This window comes from Vespula vulgaris, chromosome 3 (assembly GCF_905475345.1).
Source record: "Vespula vulgaris chromosome 3, iyVesVulg1.1, whole genome shotgun sequence".
In the NCBI taxonomy this organism is placed as follows: domain Eukaryota; kingdom Metazoa; phylum Arthropoda; class Insecta; order Hymenoptera; family Vespidae; genus Vespula; species Vespula vulgaris.
In genome coordinates this window covers 1019543-1040957 of record NC_066588.1, presented here as the reverse complement: position 1 = coordinate 1040957, position 21415 = coordinate 1019543, and the positions used below count along the sequence as shown (strand labels likewise).

The following is a 21415-nucleotide window of genomic DNA, read 5'->3' as shown; positions in this document are numbered from 1 at the left end:
AATCGTATCAACAAATAATTACATATTTTTCATATACATATATATATATATATATTAATATATTTATTATTATCCATTTACTAATTATTATAGTAATTACTATATTACTACATTTACTCTTAGAGCTATTAGAATAATTTGAATCACGAAAAAGAAGACATAAAAAGACTATGATTGCATATACTTAAATATTCCAAAGAAAAAAAGAAAAAAAGAAAAAAAAAGAAAGAAAGAAAAACTAATACTCTTAAAAAGTATTTTTCAAATCACACGTTAGAATCGAATGAATATTTAATCAAATTATTACTCTTTTTTCATATTTATAGTCTCATAATAGTATCTAGTATTTAGATCGATATTCTAATAGTTTTTTTTTTAATTGTGGAGAGCGATTCTCTAGAGAGAGGAAAAGAGAGAGAGAGAGAGAGAGTACTCTGGAAAGTACATACTATGTCATTTAAAAGCTTATTTTATCATAAATCACCTCTTTAGACAGGAAGTAGATCACATCGTGTACTTTTTATCGATCTGATGCTCTTCATCCTTACATTTTAATTTTCCCATTCCATAACACGACCACCGTATAAAAGTTGCGAAGGGAAAAGTCATTATTAGAAATAGATGAAAAAATATTTGCGCAAGGAAAAAGTCGTTCGACGAATTTTACCGTTCAACACAAACAAACTTCTGACACTTTTGATGGTCGTCCTAAGCGATGAATTTTTTAACTGACACCAATTAAGTTCGAACGATAGGACATCGTGAAGAGCAATTACACGCCATTGTATGTATATACACGACTAATTGTACTTGTATTATAGGATATTCAGGGTATTCTCTCTATTCGTGTTTATATCTGTTTTCTTTCTGTTAAAACTGTTATTTATCTATTGTAAAAATGCTTCAAAATATTATATCACATTTATCATATATGCAAACGATGTACCAATAAATACTTTCCATATCAAACATATTACAATGCTCTAATTATGATATCTCTTTTTCTTTTTTTCCTTTCTATTTTTCCCTCTTTCTTTTTCCTTACACTCGTTTACGTATATATGTATATATATATATTTGTATATGCGAGTATATAAGAACAGTCGATGGTCGATTCTCGTCGAGTACACTCGTATGATGATGGTGGTGATGGTGGTGGTGATGATAGCAGTGTGTGTGTGTGTACCACCCACGTTTAAAAACCATTTTTACTAAAGTTCTTTAATAACAAAACGTTTTTAATCGCTAACCAATCGTTTCTTTAAATTATGTACAATCATGAGAATATATTTGTTTCTCTATATTATATTGAAGGATCTTCGAGTATCAAGAACCAGTGACATTATATATAAATTCATTGAAACGTCGTGGATAACGAAAGATGATTTTAATTTGGCTTTAAGTGCTTCTTTCAAGAATTCATTCTGTTGTAACATTTATTTACATGGTTGGGAATGTCATAAGAATATTTTTTAATATTTTCTCTATGATTTCATAAAAATTTGTTTTCTTTTTTCTTTTTGTTTTTTATTTTTTTTTTTTTTTCATTTTCGTTCCTATTTTAATTGCTCTTTTTCTTTTTCTAAATTCCACAGATACCACTTTGGAAATTTCACAGCTGTTTAAAAAATTTATTGATAATTATCCCTACGAGTATTCATTGAACGCAAATACTTATGATTGCAAGGCATATTTTTTGTTGGGCTCGACGGAGAAAGAAATTTTACATGATTTGAAAAAGTAAACAGAATATATATATATATATATATATATATATATATATAAATTTTTTGTTTCAATCGATTAGAAACCAACATGTATATTTCTCTTATTTCTTCGTTTTTTATCTTTTTAGAGTTCCAACGTTTATATCCAGCACAGAAATTCTCGTCATTGTGAACGATTATATAAAAATTAATTCGAGTGTTTTTAACGTGACGATCTATGGGAACGCTAACGCTAACGTGATAAGCAAATCAGGAATATGGAGTTTGTCCGAAAATTATTTATTCCCAAGAATCTTTCATAGAGTCGACAAGTAGATATACATATATCAATATTTTTTTTATTTAACTATAACAAACAATTAACACATTAGCGACTGGTAAAACAAGTAGTTGATTCTGAAAGTGATATAACGACAAAATTAATCATATATTTTTCTGTTTCGATTTTGACATTTGAATTTGAATGATTTTTCTGTAAAGAGATAAAAAATACAAAAACGATAAGTACATTTATTCTTGAAAAATAATTCTTCTATGTAATTAAAAAAATTTCAAGAATATAGCGTATGATATCTTTTAATATTTCAAACAATGTAAAACCACTTTCATAATTATCAAGTCATTTTTTAATAGTTATCTTTAATATTTTCATATTATCTTTTGATATTTTCAATTTGATTTTTGAATAGGAAGGAACAATTGAGTTAAAGTTTAGCAAAGCTTTTAGCGAGTTCGTCAATGTGTTAATAAAAGCATAAAAAAAAACTTTTTAGCTACGAAAAAATGAAACGCGACGACGGAAAAGTGAATTTTCATGGTAGACAATTAAGAGCATCGACATTTTATCGGCCACCAGTGTCTTATTTAAATCGTACAACCGTCAGGATTATCGATGACGTCGAAGAAGAAATATTTGACGCTGACGACGGTATAATATAACAAAGATGTTTACAAATCTTTTAATTCACTTATAAATTAATTCATTAAAATTTTATAGATCAGGAGAAGGACGGTATCGAGGTGAAGCTATTCTTGCTGATGGCAGAAAAATTAAACTTCACTTGGATCATTAAAAAATCGAAAGATAGGTATTGGACAAATATTGTACAATCTTCTTCGTTTAATCAGCATTCATTTTTTCATAATGTCGCTTTAAAAACAGATACGGAAAGAGATACAACGAAACTGCATGGAAAGGTGGATTCATAAAACTCTTGTACGACAACAAGGTATATTAACGAATTGAAACGCCGTTAAATTGTCAAAAAAAAAAAAAAAAAAAAAAAAAAAAACGGGGGGGGAGATATTTTCTTTTTATATCTCGTAGATCGATATCGCGTTTGCCAGTATATGGTTGAACAGGAATCATTATGATTTCGTCAACTTAACTGATCCTTGGTATCAAGTATATATACAATTTTTGGTACCACGTCCACAACCGATAACCAGTTTCTGGGCTCTAACTAGACCTTTCTCGGTAACTATATGGATTCTATTTGTCTTAGCTATATTCTTACAAAGCATTTGCATATTCGCTCACGCTCGATTCAATCCACGATATCCGGAACGTAAGTGATTTCAATTCTATCGTTAAAACTATTTTCGACGTGTCTTTCTATTCTCTTATCAATCGATCTCTAATCGATTATCTTTGAAAAAGGCTTTCGAAGTTTCTTAATAACTTTCATCGAATTGACCGGTCGCTTGTTGGGCTCTTGGGCACCAAAAAACATGGTCAACGTCAAACTACAATTATATCTTTGGCAAACAATGGGATTGATACTTGTCACTGCCTACAGCAGTAGTCTCGCAGCTAAGTTAACTAACTCCGAGTATGAAAACAGGTTTGGATTATATCGAAAATAATGTATTTTTTATTATTTCGAATTGATAATATTACGTGAAATCATTTTTTTTTTTTTTTTTTTTTTTTTTTTAGAATCGACACGATAAAACAATTTCTCGAAGCTAACTTAATCTGGGGAACAAAGACGGTCCCGTCTTTTACAAACTTTATCGACTACGAAGTACGTAATGAAGACCGATACACACGTACATATACATGCATTATTTTAATTGTACAAAAATCTAGACATACAAAATTATAATTAACTTTACGAAGCAGAAGGGTGAACGTTTTGTTTAGGATCCTTATTTATCCCAATTACCGAGTACACATAGAGTCATTGAAAACAAGGAGGAAATACATAAAAATATCGTTAAAGGCAATTTCGCTATCCTTGGAAATTTCGTTGGGTCTGTCTTCTTCCCTGAGGATGAAATTTATAATAAAGATCTTAAAGTAAGGCATTAACGTTTAACGAAATATTTAACGATTATTTTCAATGCGGTGATCTATAAATTCGATCTTTTTTTTTTTTTCTTTTGGTTTGAAAAGAAATATCGGATGATGAAAGAAATGATAGGAAAATTTTACGCATCTTTTGTTGCTCAACCTTGGCTCCTGTCACCAATAAACAGGGTACTTCAAACGAAATTATTTACTTACATAATTTCTAAATTTCGATACGTTATTTCAATTTTGATAATTAATTTACTATGTTCCAGATGATGTTACAATTAAGAGAATCCGGAATTATTACTTTTCATTTACATGACGTTTTGCGACGACGTACTGGTTTTAATCTTCGCGAAATTCTCGTAGAATACGATGGAAAGGATGGAAGCATTAGAGTACTCACTCTAACACCTTTAGGAGCTGCTTTTTTCTTGCTTTTCGTTGGCCTATCGATATCGACTCTCGTATTCTATTTAGAGATTAAATATAAGAATGATTCTAAATCGATTCGTGAGATTTTACGTGACATCGATCAAAAACGAGGATCTCGCTCCACATCTACTGGCAAAAAGCAATTGTAATCTAATGGTATCTGATGTATTAAATATAAAATGTTTGCTATGATTTAATCTTTAATAATAATTGAGCCGATAATTATGAATGTGATGACGGTAATATATTTTTTATTTTGACATATTTTGACATATGCATTTGAATTATTTAAAAATTATTTATTTATCCATATTGACAAATAAAGAAAGTACGTATAATTATTCTTAAGAAAAATAATTCTTCTATATAATTTTAAAATATTAAAAATGACGTGTGTGTGTGCGTGTGTCTCACAAAATATGTTTCTTCATATCTCAAATGATTTGAACCATTTTCGTAATCATCGGATCAACTGATGTAACTTTATGTAACTATATTATAAATATAGTGTTATAGAACGAATACGTACAATTGACGATATTAATTATTATAAACAACAAAAATATATCACATCATAATATTCACATTGAAAACGATTTCGATCGAATTCTATAATTAATTATTCTATAATTAGTTAATCTATAATTAATTAATCTAGAAAAATATCACTACTTGCTATAATATTATATATTTTACCGTTATATATAATAAACGTTTTACAAATAACCGTTTCTGTTTTTATCAGAAATAGACTCGTACTCGTGATAAATAATTTTATATTTTCATTTGTTTTTAAAAACCATACTTGGATTGTGTTTGTTTCCTTGTCATTCTATTAAGAGCCCATTGATTCTTCAATTCAAGTTCCATAGCTTTAGCTTGATGCGCCAAGTACGTAATTTGATGCTTCTTTTTTGACTGAAAATTAATTCCACTATTTTGCATAGACACAGGCCTCTGTACAGGTTCTTCCGTCAATGCTTTCACCAACCATTCCCTTTCATCTGGTTTAATATCATCGCCACTGATTTCAATTATGTTTGCTTCTTCCATTTCCTTATTTTTTCTCTTTATACCTCTCCTACCACACAGGTATTCTATAGCTTTTTCATCGAATGCTACATTACCTTCAGCATCGACATTATATTCTTGTTCTGGAACGGGTAATTTTGGTCCAACTTCTGCTTTATTTTTTATTAATATTTCTTCTTTTGGTAAATTTATAACGTTACTTACTAAGGTTAAATTCGAATTTTGAGCGTATTGCTCCGTGTTATTGTCACGTACAATAGTATTCGCATTCGTATTATTTTTTATTTTAGATTCATTAAAAAGTGTGGACATTGATACAAAATCACTACTTTCTATATTCTGCGAATCCAATGTTATAGAATCTGTATTTGTCTCAGATTTGACTGTATTCAAAGCAAAGAAATCTATGCCAGATTCGTGATTATCATTTTTATTTGCATCGCTTTCCCCTTCATCTTCAGAATTTGACTCGTAGTTAGATTTTTCCAGCTTGTCGCTAGATGATATAATTTTTTTTGTAGTCGATACATTTTGAGATTTAACAACAACATTTGGTATTAAAGACTTGGTACTTTTTTGCTCTACTATCTTAGGAGCTGGTAAGATAGAAAAAAGTCCTGATCCTTTCTGAGAATGTCAAAAGAAAGATATTAAAAAAAAATAATATTATAAATAATATTCTAAAAATTCAGATTGTCTTACTTCTATTGGTGCAATCCTACTTTGTTTTTTCTTATCCTCTTCATCGAGATCTTTGAACTAAAATTAACAAATATTAAATAAATGCTAATGGACATTCGGTATTGTTTATATTTTTATACGCAATTTCGCAAGTAATATTATATTTATTTTTTATATTAATTAAATCATTGCATTTACTTCGCATAAGGATCTAATCATTATTTTGACTGGTTTCTTAGTTGGCCTTTTTTCTTGTTCTATTTCCTTCTTCGCCGGAATTTCACCTTCCTCCTTCAAATCCACTTGTTTTATGCTCGTATTTTTAGGTTTTGGCAATATATCCCAATTAAATGTTGATAATGATTCATTATTTACAGTTAATTCTACATCCGTGTTATTTTTTGGTGCAGGTAAACATAAATCTTTGTTCAAACGTTTGGTTAGAAAGGTTAGATCATTTTTATTATCACTACACTCGATAGAATTAACTTCTTCATCTTCGGAATTATCATCGCTACTATCGTACGCCACAAGACTCATTTTTTAAAACAAAAATTAACATACAAGGACGAGATATTAAGCGACTTAATAAATACGAGGTTGTAAACTGAAATTCACGTAATCCAGTGGAACTCGACTTCGAATATGTATTGATATATAACCTACAATCAAAATTCATGCTGATCGAAGCGCCATCTAATAATCAATTTCAAAAATTTTCTTAAAAATATAAATACAAGTTAGAAAGCACTACTTCAGTTTTATATATTTTTATTGATTAAATATAAAACGATCGAAGTAAAATTATAGACGATTACAAATTATATATTTATAACTTTATGACAAAATACATATATATACATATATATACACACACATATATATACGTATGTGTGTGTATATATATATATAGATATATATATATATAATATTATGTATCACACACACGATATATATTGTTGAAAACATTCTTAAAATCTCTTATTATATTGTAAGAATGTATTCTCAAGTTGATCATAATCTCTTTGTTTATTTTCAAGAATTACTTTAGCTTGCAATATATTTGGTGGTAGATCATGATATTTATCTAAAAGTTTATCTACTTTGACCTTTTCTTCTACCATGTCTAGATATTGTTTATACTTTTCTAATATCAAATATGATTGTAAATCTTTGACTTTTAAGCTCTCTAAATCACCTTCTAACTTCTCTAAGGCCTGATTATATTCTTTTAATTTCATTTTCATGAAGATATCTTGAGAACAGAAATCATCCACATCTTTTTCTGCTTTGTGTATAAAGCCATTAGCGGAATTTATTGATTTCTGCATGCAATTAATTTTGTTTTGAAGAGATCCAACTTTCATATTTAGAAAGTTTAATTCCATATTTATCTCTTTTAAAGAAAGATTGTATTCCATGTCAGCAATATTTTTTCTTCGTTTAGCAATATCTAATGTTGTTTTGTCAAAAGAAGACAACTCTTCTGATTTCATAATCAAAGAACCTTTATCTAATTCCTCAGTTCTTTTTTTATTTGTAGTTTGTGAATCTAATCGTAATCTATAGAATTCCATTAGATCTTTTTCACATGATACATTTTCTTTCTTACATTCCTCTAATCCTTTTCGCAATGCTTGCAGTACATCATTTTCTGCACGCAGTCTATCGTATTCTGTTTTTGCATTAATATAATCATTCTTAGTTGACTCTGCCTGTCATAAAATTTCAAATGTAAAACAAACGTTTAAAAGACAAAAAAGTTTTAGATTAATTGAGATTAATTTTACCTTTTTAGAATCCATGTCTTCAAAGAATCGTCAAATTACATATATTTCTTCCTGATATCGATTGATATAAAATCTGAAATATCGCAAAATTATAATGCAAAGTGGTTTTTAGGGACAATACAAATGAATTATATAGGATTATTGAAAATACACTAATTACAAATGTTTTGTAGCAAATATGAACAGAAAAGCTTCTTATCGATTTCTAAAGAAAGAAGAATTATATTGAATGATGCGATTCAAATACAAAAAAAAGTATTGATTTCAGCTAAGCAACTCTGATTGGATATTAACAAATATAAGATAGGCTAAAGGTTCCTAGGTGGGCCAAAAACATTTACATGTTGTATAAATCGATTACTTTTTTTCGTAATTTTTTAGGTTAACTTTGTTTTCAGGTTGTAAAGAAATTCCTATGTTTGTAAAAACGAATAGATCTAAGAATCAAATCTAAAACAAAGCGTCTGAAAAAAACCCGGAAAAGAATATTTGATTCTTAAAATCATGTAGGAACTTTTAGCCTATCTAAGAACTTTAAACCCACTTTATATATCCATTACAACATGGCGGATCTTTAAGAATACCATCTATAATCGGAATTAACCAATCACACACGAATGGAAAGGCGTTAATGTTATATTTTATGTATATCATGAAAAATACCCTTAAGGTTGGTTTTTGGTAACGGTCAGACATATGACTCTGCATGTGACGGAATTACTGTTTTTCAAGCACTTTTCGTTGACAAATAATTGTTTACGGATAGAAAACCTATCACAAAAGCAAACAATTATTTATATCGTTAATTTTCTATAGGATTTTAAATAAGAGATTACGCTGTCATTGTTTACAAGCACAATAGTTTGTTTTGCATATGTTCTTAAAAGCTAGAGTATAGAAAGTGATTAGTGTATCTTGAAAATATTAAGTATATCGTGGAGTATAATAAAGTCGCCAACAATGAGCGACGATCAGACAAACGAACCAACTGTCGAGGTAAGAATTATTTAACACATTGAAAATCACCGGTTAATTTTACCGCCATCTTAAAGTAATCGTCTCTTATCTGTAGTGTTATTAGATTTTTTATATTTAGCTAATATATATTTACTATAATAAATTCGCGATATAAAATGCGCAACTCTACATTTTTCCTAGCAATGTTAGTATTCGCATGTATATGTATCGATCTAACTCTTGTTAACCACATAACGTTATTTAGCTTTTAGAAATATTTTATAGAAATGTGTGGAATATTATTGTTTTAGTTGTCATCAAATGATATCGAAAAATTAGAGGAAGCTAAATTAAAAGCTAAATTTCCAAATGCGATTGGACGTCCGATTAGTGGTCACTCAGCATTTTTACAAAAAAGATTAGCCAAAGGTGTAAGTAAATATAGAATATTGTATAATATAAAGTGTGTGTTATATCAATAATAAATATTACATAAAGATGTTTTTATTTGGTTCGGATTATAGTAAATTTTTTTATATGCGATTTTTTATTATCGATACAAATAAAAATGAAAAAGTAAATACGCGTACAATATTCATAATTGCAGCAAAAATATTTTGATTCTGGAGATTATCAAATGGCAAAACAAAAATCGGCAGCTAAGCCAAAACCTGCTGGCATTTTACCAACAGGTGATGCTATTCCTACACCAGAAAGCGTGCCACAACGTAAAACTTCTATTATTCAACAAAAATTTAATACATCAACAACATCTTAAAACTATCCACACATTCGCTATATTTAATAGTAATAGTTGTTAAACAAACCATTGTCCAAATGTGGTAAGAGTATAAAAATTTGAAACATAAATTAATTAAGTATAGCCGTACTTCTTTAGAGAGAACTCTTATTCTTTATATTCAATTTTTTTAGTAACACATTATTGTATTATTCGATAGATTAACCATTTATCATAATTATTGCGAAACATGATTCTAAAAATGTCTGAAAAATTTTTTAAATATTTTAATACAATAAGTAGTATAAGAGCCATACATGCAATAATTTTATCGGGCTTATAATTATACGGTTAGAAAATATTTGATCCAATCAAAAGCCTATATGTTTTAAAAGTCATGATTTTTGTGTTTATTATTTAACAGCAAATTTAAATTACAGTAAATTGTTTATTTTATTATTGAAAACACTTCTTTGAATTATATCAGTAAAAAATTAAACTTTATAATATTTAATTTCTATATTATATTTTCTAAAATAAGAGAATACACATAAAGTACTATGAAGAGATATGTGCATAATAAAGATAGTAATGTACGAATGATTAATAGCGAATGAAATAAATCCAATGCTCTATACGCAATAGAGATTCAGGGTAAAAGATTATATAAATAATACAGATCTGCATTTTTAAAGTTGCTGTGATGCACTCAGTAAGAGTATTTTCTTATAAGAATTCAGGTTGTCCTAAAAATCTGTGTGCAAAGTACGATGATCTTAAATGAAGCTACTCTGCTTTGATTATTGTAAACTATATTAGTAATATATTGCAATTAAAATAACGAGTTGTGTTTTTTACTACCCATATTAAAGAATACCATTGTAATCTCATTAAAAATTTAAGATTATAAATGACCTTATTTTAATAAATAGGCTGTGAAAATATAATTGTGCTAAGGACCAAATATTTATTTTTTGGGAAGTAACATATTAAGAACAATAAAACGTATTTATAAAGAAATTATTTTAATTATCACCATATACATTCATACATACATACATACATATATATATATGTATATATATACATATATACATATATACATACATATACATATATATATATTCCTTCATTATAAAGAAATTATTTAAGTAAACATTTAGCTATATTAATAATTACTATTATTACTGAAATATTATGAGACATCAATATATTTTCATTTGTACCCATTATGTGTAAATAATTTTTTATATTTACATCACATACCAATTCCCAATATTTTTGCTATATGACATTTATTTTTTATCTTATCAAGTATTGTAAGATTGTAATTTTCATATTTTATCTATAATATCACTGTACAATATATATATACGTTATGTAAAATAACACTTCATTATCCCTTATTATGCTATCAATACAGTTTCACTAGTTTGGACAAAAATCTTATAAATGTATGCAAATATCATGTAAATTCATTAATGGAGAGAGAAGGCACTTTTAATAGGACCATTATTTTTTCCTTATTTCACATAAGCATGAGTAAAATGATTTGGTAGTAAAAAGATTTAACATTAATTTGTGTTAACAAATAGTGTATACGTAATAGGTATTTCTTTTTCTTTTTTTTTTGTGAATATAATTGTTCCCAATAAATTACGTTATTAGAAAAATCTTCAAAAATCACTATCAATAATTATAAAGATTTCAAGAATAATTATAAATCTACATATAAATATCATTTTTCGGAACAAAGAAAATATCAGATCTTTCGGTAATTGCTTTGTATATATAAAAGAGAACTATATAAACTTTTAGACTGCTGTAAACGCAAAACATTTTTTTTCATTGTATATGAAACTCTATAAGTACTTTAATATGTACACATATATCAATTCCATAATATCGATATTCAACATATCGAAGCATCCGATGTAGTCAAATCTTTTAATCCCAATAAAAATGCCTGGTATGCTAAATTTATGTACGTAATTATACTGTAAATGTATCTTCAATTATTTTTCATTGATACATTTCTTCAATAAGATCGGCATACATATTATAAACAATATTTCTTTTTAGTTTTAATGTTGGACCTAATTCTCCCGTTGGAATAGAGAAATCGTGTGGTAAAATTCGGAATTTTTGTACTTTCTGTGCATTACTGATTGCTTTTGTATTAGCTCTTTTAATAGCTTCTTCTATTTCGTTAAGTACCTAAAAACAAATAATCTTCAGTTAATATAAAAATATATCAAATTATGAATATAATAATTTTTGCAAATATGTTAGTGAACATTACGAGTGGATCTCTTGAATTGACAATATCGGTGACCGTCTTTGCATTACTTCCAATAGACTTTAACCACGTTAATGTACTTGGAATTAACGTATCTAATGGTTCGCCAGTATCTGCTTTTACTTCGGACTAAAAAAATATTTATTAAGAATAAGAAATAGATATTATTTAATAAAGTTTTTTAATTATGAATCTACCTTTAACGTAACTAAAACTGTGAGATATTTTCTTTTATCTCCAATTAGCAAGGCATTACTAAGAACAGGTAATTCGGATAAGATTAATTGTTCTATGTGCACAGGTGGTACATTTTCTCCACCTGCTGTAATGATCAGCTCTTTTATTCTGCCTAAATAAGAGTAACAGTGATAAGAATATAATTAAAATAATACAATAAGAGATAATAATAAAAAATATAAATAATAATAATAATAATTACCGGTAACGTATAATAAGCCATTAGAATCTAATCTGCCAAGATCACCACTGTGCAACCATCCCTCTTCATCTTTAGTTTCTTTTGTTTTTTCTGGTTCATTCAAATATCCCATAAAAATATGTCGACCATACATACAAATTTCTCCTTCACCAGTTTCATTAGGATTATCTAATTTCGTACGAAAACCAGGTAGAACAGAACCAACGCTGCCTAATCTAAATAGAAAAAAAAATGTTTGTTTTATATAGATCGTGTAAATTTATACGTTTTTTTTTTAAATGTCCATTACCTGCAATTATTACTTGAAGTTATAGTATGTGCTCCGCTAGATTCGGACATACCAAATGCTTCCATTATAGGAATATCTAGGCTCAAAAAATATTTCTTAATTTCTACACTTAAAGGTGCTGCTGCAGTGATAAATAATTTACATCTGTTTAAACCTAAATTTGTTTTTACTTTATCGAAGACAAGCCATTTAGCTATAATGTAACCCCAATGTTTGTAATCTATACCATTCATTTTATTCGTATTATAAATTAGGCCTTGGGATTTTGCCCAAGTTGCTATCCAAGTTTTTACACGTCCATTGTTACGTGCTACTAATTGCATTTTTTCATAAATTTTTTCCCAAACTCTTGGTACACCCAAGAAAGCAGTAGGCTTTGCTACCAGTAACGTTTCTATTAAACTTCCTTTAAGAGCATTTTTATCTGCAAAATATACTGTACCTGCTACAGACATAGATAGAAATATGTCAACTATCTATAATAATAAACCAATATCCAAATTAATCGATTTGTTCGATAATTATAATTTAATTACATAAAAGTTATATCTCTCACCTGTGCTGCAACATGAGACAGTGGTAAATAACTGATTAAAATTTCTTCTGTATCTATAAAATTAATATATTTCCTAATGGCTCTTGAATCATGTATAAGATTATCATGACTTAACATCACAGCTTTTGGATTACCAACTGTGCCAGACTGAAAAGTTTGAATGTTCGTTAATAAAACTGGATAGTATTTTGTTAGTCAAATGTTAAATATATCATCTTACTTACAGTATATACTAATGTACAACATTCGTTAACACCAATGGTTTTTAGAACTCCTTCTAATTTATCATCAGATTCTTTTTTACCTATTTCTAATAATTCATCCCACTGAAAATAATATATATCGTAAAAAATGTATAGTAATTCTCGATTGGAATAATCTAATATATATTGTTATATATTCTTACGCTTAATATGTCTTTCTCTTTAGGAATTCCTTCATATTGAATAATAGCCTTTAAATCGACTAAATGTTTTTTAATTTGTAATATTTTTTCTAATTGTTTAGAATCTTCTACAACTATTATATTTGCTTTACTGTGTTGTGCACAATATTGACATGCTTCTGGAGAGTTTGTCGTGTAAATCCCAGCAGCGAATCCTCTGAAACATTTATGTTGTTATAATGTATAACATTTCAATAATAATATACAATTCCTATATTCTTACCCAGCATATATAGCAGCGATATCAGATATGAACCATTGTGGACTATTAAATCCTAGAATACAAACGCTATGATATCTTTCTAAGCCCAGTTTTAAAAATGCTTTGGCTACAGTTTTTACTTCAGTCTCATATTCTCTATAAATAATTTTTTAACAAACAATAAATAAAGTACACATATGTATATAAAAAATTCAAGCTCTTGATTCGTGATATCTTTAAAAGTACTAACTTATAAGTGTATGTTGTATTTGTACCATCCGGTCCTGGTCGTGACACCAAAGCTATTTGATCCGGATACTTCTTAGCAATTGCCGATAAAACACCAGGTACAGAAACAGGCAATGTTGCATTAATGTCTTCACCCAATTGTATCCTAATTCGACCATTAGCTTCTGTTGTTACATTTACATCTGACATTAACACCTGATCCGGGCCTAAACATAATTAAGAAAAAGATTAATTTATCGTGATTATATTTTACAAACAATATGCATATAATATAGACTTACCATCGAGGCCTGTTTTACTAGCTACCGCATATCGAATACAAGACCCATTAAGTACCTATAATACAAAAAAAAATGAAAAATTCGTTTGTAATATTACAAATATTAATCGAAATATATTGATCATTATAAATAATATTGTAAATAATATAATAGATAAAATTTTAATATGAAAGAATACATTTAGATAAATTAAAATAAATACTTTTTAATAAATGTTACCTTGTCATTTCTAGTATAGCCATTAAGAATACTGTTCGATGAAACAGGCTGCACAGCAGTCATATTTTCTGCAATCCAATTAAAAATAAAAATAAATAATAATCAATTAAATTTATTTATACAAAAGAAGCCGGCATTTAATCGTTAGTATACCACTGTACTCTACTGTTTAATGGCAATGCAATTAATCTCGTAATAATCATTTTTTTTCCGTCTGTACATTTATCTAACAATAACATAAAAAGATTTACAAAAAAAAAGATATCATATACGATTGTTATCAATCCGATAACTTTCCTTAAGATTACGCATAAAAATAAAATTATGTTTAAATATACCGCGAGATATCTACCTCTTTCGACTTGTTTCGATCTATCGATTTTACCTTCTCTTCGATCTATGCTACGAAGAAGTCTAACGTAACAAAAAATACTGTAATAATAGTAACGGTGTAACGGTTTAACGGACTGATTATTCGCGATTAATTTGTCAAGTGGAACAAACAAAACAAATGGAACGAACAAAGATAGTTATTAAAATAATTCCTTCCACATATAAAACGAAGAGAAAACGCGCACGATCGTCAAGAGTTAAAAGAAAAATAATGAGTATATGCACGATGATAAGGATACATTTATTCTACTAACATACGTAACGCATCAGCCGATGTATGGGCAAAGTACAATGGTAGAATATTAGTTTTATTTGTTTAATTCATGACGTCTTATGTCGTGAATCATACAATATGATAATTTTATTTCTATAAAAATCGAAATCACTTTACGCACAAAACAAAGTTAATAATGACATGTGGTATATAAGGTAACCCGCCTTTTAAATTTCTCGCCCCACTACTTTTAATTTTCTCTTCTCCCACTCTTTATATATGACAGCACGCTTCTCTATATCTAACAATCAAAAAAATATTTTCTTATCCAATTTAATATGTAAATGATGATGTTGATAAGAGTTTCTCATAAATTATTATGTATAACGAATATCTAATGGGAAATATTTCCAACACGATTTTAAAATATTCATCTATACACACACACACACATACACACACTTTTGTCGATCTTTATATATTATAAAATCTTATGTATTGTAAATTTTTCGTTCATCTTCATATTAACAGAAAAAACATTCTAATAATCGATTGATTAACATAATTGATTGATTCAAGAAAATTTATTTTAAATAACATCTGGGAATAGTAAACCACATCGATTCATCTGTTAGACCGAAAATATATCTCATTTTACAAATGATTCCTGTATCGATCGTTAAATTATACGATCTTCCTGAACATATGATTAATCAATATGATCAATTATTATTGCAACATAGAATTTTTTTAACTTATTGCCGAAAATGTGAACTTCAACGAACATAATTTTTTTTTTGCCCGAGAAAAAGAAGAAACGTAATGCGAATCAAAAGATAAATGATTTTCACTAAACAATCAAAATGATACTAATCATAAAATTTAATTAAAATTTTCAAACGAATTTTATACCTTTGCAGAGTAGAATAACCATGGTTTTTGTCGTTTACGCCCGCGAGTCGCGTGTTAGATTCCACCGAGAACTGTTGAACTCGTAGAAATCAATAACAAAATATCAGACCACCTTTCGGCGCTAGATTCAAACATTCTTCGTGCCACTCTCTTCTCTATCGAGTTTGAATTGAAAATGTTTTAAGATAAAAAAGGAAAAGCAAAGTAAACAAAAAAAAAAAGATCGACTGCATCAATAAAATTAAATCTTAATAAACTGCTTATATAATTTGCACGTAAATAACGACTCGGGCATGAAATATATTTTTCTCATCATTGGAAAATGTTGAAATATTACATAAACGTTATAAAATTGATACTAAATAATTATTTTCGCATTAGATGACATTTAAAAAAAAAACAAAGACAATAACACGCTATTATTCGGTATTATATAACGCAAAATAAGCAAGTAATAGTTTATAATGTTCAAAGTTTATGATTCAAAGTTATTATGATGTATAAGTGCTCGATCGTATTTTCCAGATATTCTTGTAGTAAGCAATTTCTTCGCCGTGGGCTACACAGTCCCTACCCTTGCAATTAACCTGTTTCCTCGCTATTTAAGTTCATTAAACATCTTTCATTTCATGCTTAAAAACAAAAAGTCACGAATTGACGAGTCATGGAGGTGTCAATAAAGATAAAGGAGTAGATCTTAAGGTGTTCACACACGTGCATAAACATTAGAAATAAGACATAAATCGTAAGAATTTTCTTCTTAACGAAATTTTTCATCAAATATTTTTCATAGTCGAAAAATATAAAGGGAAATTAATATTTGATTTTGATCAATGGATTTCCTTTCTTAGAACTTATGTGTTACATAGTCCGTAATCTTACATCGATGCATGTGTGAAGACCTTTATAAAATCAATTAAATGATTATTGGCCGACAGTTGCTCACCTTTGCTATACATTATTCACGTGATAAGGAAACAGAAAAACAAAGTAAACGAGCGAGTTCACTACTAATAATAAACAAAATGTTTTTCAAAAACTATGAGTAGACTATAAAAGTCGTATTAAATATACCAAACAATAATAATTGTCATTCGTTTCAAATAGACTTTTATTCGATATAAATTAACATTTTTATAATAAAATATTGAGCGTTCGTTTTAACCAAAACATTTCAAGATATTGTTTGTGTGTATGTGCGTGATATATATATATATATATATATACACACACAGATAAAATAATATATCTTAAATTAAAGAAAGAAAATAATAGAATAATGACAATATGAATCAATATTTAATCCTTTTATTAGAAAAGATAATACTCGGTCATAATTGCACGTGTTCGTTATATATTCTATCGGTGACCTTTGTTACCCGTTAAAATTTCAGATTGATTTACAACTTTGATTACATTACTTTGATATAACTTTATAGAAGAAGCAACAATTTTTATGATATTACGTTTTATCAGCGATAAAGTATTTTTTTTAGCACTGAGAATCGAATACGTATGTTTTGGATTGCTCAATATTTACGACAAGCACGCCGATTTAAATAAATTAAAAATTTCGATGCAAAAATATATCAATATTGTACATATATATATAGAATATATAGATTTAATATATAATTATTATATATTACATATATTATATATAATATATATATAATCAATAATATATCAATATGTATATATGCATTCGTAATTAAATCAAATTGAATGATAGTATGAGAACATGCAAATGGATTTATAAGATTAAAAGCTTTAAATACAATTAAATATTAATTCGATGAATTTCTTAAAAGATTAATTCCACTTTCACAATCTCCTTTCTTGTTATTTCTCGACAGTTCTTCGATAGTCGCGATGAAAGTTTAAGCTATTTATAAATTTATGAACTACATTGCCACGTTTGTAGGTTGGAGAAATATTGAAGAGGAAGTTACAGTAATATATTTCGATCGAGATCAAGTAAATAATCCATAACACAAAACGTAAATTTCTTCTCTAATTTATATATGTCATCTAATATTTTCTAGATTCGTTTTTAAAAATTTTAAATAAAATTGTAACTCTTTTTTATCAGCATGTATATACATATGTATTTAACTACAACAAACTTTTGTTTGATTTCTTTGTGTTTTTTCTTTATAATATAAATTTACCGACCGATATAACAAGCATATCATAATTATAAATTTCTTACATTAAATTAATTGTTTAATTACCATTCAACACATCGTGAATTTTCTGAATTTTAATAAACCATTATTGAAAATATTATGGTAAAGGTCAGAACAACGACTTAATGAGGCAGCATATTCTATTCAAACAGAAAATACTACGATAAGATTGTAAAAGTAGAAAAATTTGTAAAACGAACGATATTCGATAAACTATATGAGCGTTTTACTAAAATAAAATTAACGCGATGAAACGTCTTTTTTCTCGTTGATTATTTATTTTTCGTTTAATATATTTTCTTCGTCAAGATATTCTCCAACACTTTCTTTTTCTTCAATATATATATAATACTTTCGTTTCAATATTTCTTCTTTTTTTTTTCTTCTTTCTTTTTTTTTCTCTAGCCATAATACAGTGAATATAAATTTAACAATCTACATCTGTTCGTGCGTAATAAATATATATTTGTCATTCGTTACTAAGATATTGATTTACGCAAAAATGTCATTATAGTTCGATAATAAAGAAAACCAAATAATCATAAAATTAAAAAGTTGGTTCAATGAATATTTCATGGCAAACATTATGTTGTAGAAATTTATATGTTAATGATGTTGTTTAACATAGGATCAATGAAGACAAATAAATAAAATAAAATAAAATAAATGAATAAGCAGAAAAAGAAATAGATAATTTTAGGTTAGAATTACCATTGAAATATGAGAAGACTAAACCAAAGAATGATAAAGAATGTTAAAAAATATATATTTTCTATCTCAAACAAAAGATAAGAAGGTTACAAAAAGTCACGTTTTTGTTGATCTCTCAATACTTTATTAGCATATGTAGGCATGCACATATTTTAACAAGCATATATATATTAAGTATGCGTACATTTTGCTATGTCATAGAATTAATTACTGACTATAAAGTGTATGAAAAAAATTTTCGATGAGTATTTGTATATTCTCTTGATAAAAAAAAAAAAAAAAAATAGATTATTTTATAAACAAATTATTAATACATAGATAAAATAAATTATTTACACAAACGAATTAAAATGAAAAAATGGATCGATTGATAAATTCGTTTCTTTGAAATATAAAATAAATAAACTTGTTCTTTGCATCATGTGAAAGTACAAAGAACAATCGATAAGAAATTGGTTATTTCCATATAAATATCAAATTTATTATATTATACTTATAAATGCTCTATAATATTGATATTGATGTGTGTGATCGTTCCATTGAGATTTAATATCATGAAAATGTAAGTAAATAAATGTACACGAGAAACGATTAATCACGTCTATATTTATAAAAATGATAATTAGTAGTTCAATGTTTGTTAATTAGTATATAATCTAATTCAGTGCAATTATATAAAATTCTGATATGCGTAAGAACAATCTGACGATCTGATGTATATTTAAACAAAAAAAAAAGAAGAAAAACAAATCCCAAGAATACGAATGCATGATACCAAAAAAAAATAAATAATTTATTATGCAGATTAGACAACTTTTTATGTTTTTCTTTCCTTCTTTTTGTATTATTTACGCAGGTAAATATGCATAAGAATTAAAAATCGGGAAACTGAAAGAGAACTAATATAACTAAATTTGCATTTTTTATTTTCTTTTTTTTTTATCTTTCTCTTTTCTTTTTTTTTTATCTATTCATTTATAAGATTTTATATATAGATGTTTATTCATAAAAATGATCGATACGACGCTATGGATTTTTGCAATCGATATTTCATTGGCATGCTCATCTAAATCGATGATCCAAGAAAACCGAAAAAAGAGAAAAGAACTAGGAAAGTTCTGCTGGTGAAATATCACTGGAGAAAGTTTAATCGCAGTTTTCTTAATAATGTGTATACACATGTATATTTACAATACATATGTATATATGTTAAATTGTTTCGTATCGAAACAATGAAAAAAAAAAAGAGAGAAAGAAAACAAAAAAAAAAGAAAAACAAAAAATATAAAAGCATTGCTTTACAATATGATATTAAATATATACACGTAAGGAAAATAAAATAAAAAAATTGAGAGAAAATTAATCGTATAACTTAACCTAGTATCGATCGACAATGTTAAGAAACCTTTCAAGAAATTAATAAATAAAGAAACTCGTTTAGAAAACTTTTTGGAATAATCAAAGTTCGTACATACTTTCATAACTTTTTTCAGACAGTCAAATCAACGATTTAAATATTCGAATACATTTTATGTATTGAAGGAGGACCAACCTGTTTATCTTCTTTCGTTAGTGATTCCAAATGTTCTATAAAAATCGTAGGAAAAAGTACTCAAAAATTAATTTCTTTGTTTCTTTGACAAATTCACAATTGAAACTTGTTATGCGTCTCAAAATATTAAAACAGATTCTAATAATAACACAAAAATACGATAAGTCTGACGATCACGCCACAAATGCCACGCACGAATGAATGCTGATATTATAGAGAAGACCACGTGGTTAAGAACCAAGTACGTGTACTTCATAGGCTCCAGAACGTGATTACCGGCATTGCCTTCTCTTTACTTCATATCCATTATATATGCAAAGGAAATCAATTGCAAAATGTATTTTATTCGACTTAATTCAATGCCATTTAAACCTGTTTTTTTCTTTTCCAAATTTCGTCAAAAAATTAAATCAGAGATAAACTTTAACTTTCGAAAACAAAAAGAAAATATTTTTAATTTGTAAAAACATAAAATTTTTTATTTCTACAATTTAATAAAGGAGAAAGGTATTATAGTAGAAAGATCTTTGAGCTGCGACATGAAAAAACATATATCTATATCAAAATCGTATCAAAGAATTATTTTTAACGATAAATACGTGTCTCTACTTTTAAATGCATAAAATATACATATAATTTTCTTTCTTTTCGTTAAGAGATATTTTCAAACGTTTAACAAATCATGTAGAGATAAACAAAAATATTATTTTCAAATGAAGTCTTTTCATTGTTCGTATTCAAATAGAGAAATCATTGGCGCATGTGCAATTGTGAATCGAAATAATCAAGGTATTCTTGTTGCATATCT

General features: G+C 27.3%; 5 protein-coding genes across 15 annotated transcripts; 2 read left to right on the top strand and 3 right to left on the bottom strand.

The window, feature by feature from the left end:
* Positions 1-1115: 1115 nt before the first annotated feature.
* Positions 1116-4607, top strand: LOC127062398 (uncharacterized). Of its 3 annotated transcripts, none has more exons than XM_050990512.1 (12): positions 1116-1447; positions 1596-1740; positions 1856-2038; positions 2501-2655; positions 2725-2815; positions 2890-2956; positions 3055-3295; positions 3388-3571; positions 3667-3754; positions 3874-4029; positions 4126-4209; positions 4296-4607. In XM_050990512.1, exons 1-12 carry the CDS (start codon positions 1279-1281, stop codon positions 4605-4607), a joined length of 1875 nt encoding a protein of 624 aa, XP_050846469.1. In that variant the 5' UTR covers positions 1116-1278. The 3 variants fall into 3 exon arrangements, with proteins under 3 accessions (XP_050846469.1, XP_050846470.1, XP_050846471.1); XM_050990514.1 differs by having other exon boundaries at positions 1126-1174; XM_050990513.1 differs by lacking the exon at positions 4126-4209.
* Positions 4608-4807: 200 nt separating this feature from the next.
* On the bottom strand, positions 4808-6725 carry LOC127062404 (uncharacterized). Its single transcript, XM_050990563.1, has 3 exons — positions 6370-6725; positions 6193-6249; positions 4808-6117 (listed from the first exon to the last, which is right to left on the bottom strand). The coding sequence occupies exons 1-3, from the start codon at positions 6709-6711 to the stop codon at positions 5251-5253; spliced, it is 1266 nt and encodes a 421-aa protein (XP_050846520.1). The 5' UTR covers positions 6712-6725; the 3' UTR covers positions 4808-5250.
* A 68-nt stretch (positions 6726-6793) lies between these two features.
* Positions 6794-8503, bottom strand: LOC127062408 (uncharacterized). Of its 4 annotated transcripts, none has more exons than XM_050990577.1 (3): positions 8303-8503; positions 7962-8034; positions 6794-7886 (listed from the first exon to the last, which is right to left on the bottom strand). In XM_050990577.1, exons 2-3 carry the CDS (start codon positions 7974-7976, stop codon positions 7143-7145), a joined length of 759 nt encoding a protein of 252 aa, XP_050846534.1. In that variant the 5' UTR covers positions 7977-8034; positions 8303-8503; the 3' UTR covers positions 6794-7142. The 4 variants fall into 4 exon arrangements, with proteins under 4 accessions (XP_050846534.1, XP_050846536.1, XP_050846535.1 ...); XM_050990579.1 differs by having other exon boundaries at positions 8323-8503; XM_050990578.1 differs by lacking the exon at positions 8303-8503 and adding an exon at positions 8113-8296.
* A 121-nt stretch (positions 8504-8624) lies between these two features.
* On the top strand, positions 8625-10498 carry LOC127062409 (alpha-endosulfine). Its single transcript, XM_050990581.1, has 3 exons — positions 8625-8957; positions 9230-9349; positions 9526-10498. The coding sequence occupies exons 1-3, from the start codon at positions 8922-8924 to the stop codon at positions 9694-9696; spliced, it is 327 nt and encodes a 108-aa protein (XP_050846538.1). The 5' UTR covers positions 8625-8921; the 3' UTR covers positions 9697-10498.
* A 1151-nt stretch (positions 10499-11649) lies between these two features.
* On the bottom strand, positions 11650-20811 carry LOC127062397 (long-chain-fatty-acid--CoA ligase ACSBG2). Of its 6 annotated transcripts, none has more exons than XM_050990509.1 (13): positions 20608-20811; positions 14637-14704; positions 14418-14472; positions 14138-14342; positions 13909-14043; positions 13647-13842; positions 13465-13566; positions 13241-13387; positions 12685-13160; positions 12396-12610; positions 12154-12305; positions 11960-12085; positions 11650-11874 (listed from the first exon to the last, which is right to left on the bottom strand). In XM_050990509.1, the coding sequence occupies exons 2-13, from the start codon at positions 14697-14699 to the stop codon at positions 11680-11682; spliced, it is 2067 nt and encodes a 688-aa protein (XP_050846466.1). In that variant the 5' UTR covers positions 14700-14704; positions 20608-20811; the 3' UTR covers positions 11650-11679. The 6 variants fall into 6 exon arrangements, with proteins under 6 accessions (XP_050846466.1, XP_050846463.1, XP_050846467.1 ...); XM_050990506.1 differs by lacking the exon at positions 20608-20811 and adding an exon at positions 16156-16240; XM_050990510.1 differs by lacking the exon at positions 20608-20811 and adding an exon at positions 15288-15450.
* Positions 20812-21415: the final 604 nt, after the last annotated feature.

Bases quoted from the DNA above. Each gene is read 5' to 3' on its own strand.
- LOC127062404 (XM_050990563.1), bottom strand. From the start codon at position 6,711: ATGAGTCTTGTGGCGTACGATAGTAGCGATGATAATTCCGAAGATGAA. The intron at 6,250-6,369 runs GTAAATGCAATG...TGTTAATTTTAG, and splicing joins TGATTAGATCCTTATGCGAA to TTCAAAGATCTCGATGAAGA. The intron at 6,118-6,192 runs GTAAGACAATCT...TGACATTCTCAG, and splicing joins GTAGGATTGCACCAATAGAA to AAAGGATCAGGACTTTTTTC.
- LOC127062409 (XM_050990581.1), top strand. From the start codon at position 8,922: ATGAGCGACGATCAGACAAACGAACCAACTGTCGAG. The intron at 8,958-9,229 runs GTAAGAATTATT...TTATTGTTTTAG, and splicing joins CAAACGAACCAACTGTCGAG to TTGTCATCAAATGATATCGA. The intron at 9,350-9,525 runs GTAAGTAAATAT...TCATAATTGCAG, and splicing joins AAAAAAGATTAGCCAAAGGT to CAAAAATATTTTGATTCTGG.
- LOC127062398 (XM_050990512.1), top strand. From the start codon at position 1,279: ATGAGAATATATTTGTTTCTCTATATTATATTGAAGGATCTTCGAGTA. The intron at 2,656-2,724 runs GTATAATATAAC...AAAATTTTATAG, and splicing joins AATATTTGACGCTGACGACG to ATCAGGAGAAGGACGGTATC. The intron at 4,210-4,295 runs GTACTTCAAACG...ACTATGTTCCAG, and splicing joins TCCTGTCACCAATAAACAGG to ATGATGTTACAATTAAGAGA.
- LOC127062397 (XM_050990506.1), bottom strand. From the start codon at position 16,177: ATGGTTATTCTACTCTGCAAAG. The intron at 14,705-16,155 runs GTATAAAATTCG...ATTGGATTGCAG, and splicing joins GGTTATTCTACTCTGCAAAG to AAAATATGACTGCTGTGCAG. The intron at 13,388-13,464 runs GTAAGTAAGATG...CAAACTTTTCAG, and splicing joins GTTGTACATTAGTATATACT to TCTGGCACAGTTGGTAATCC.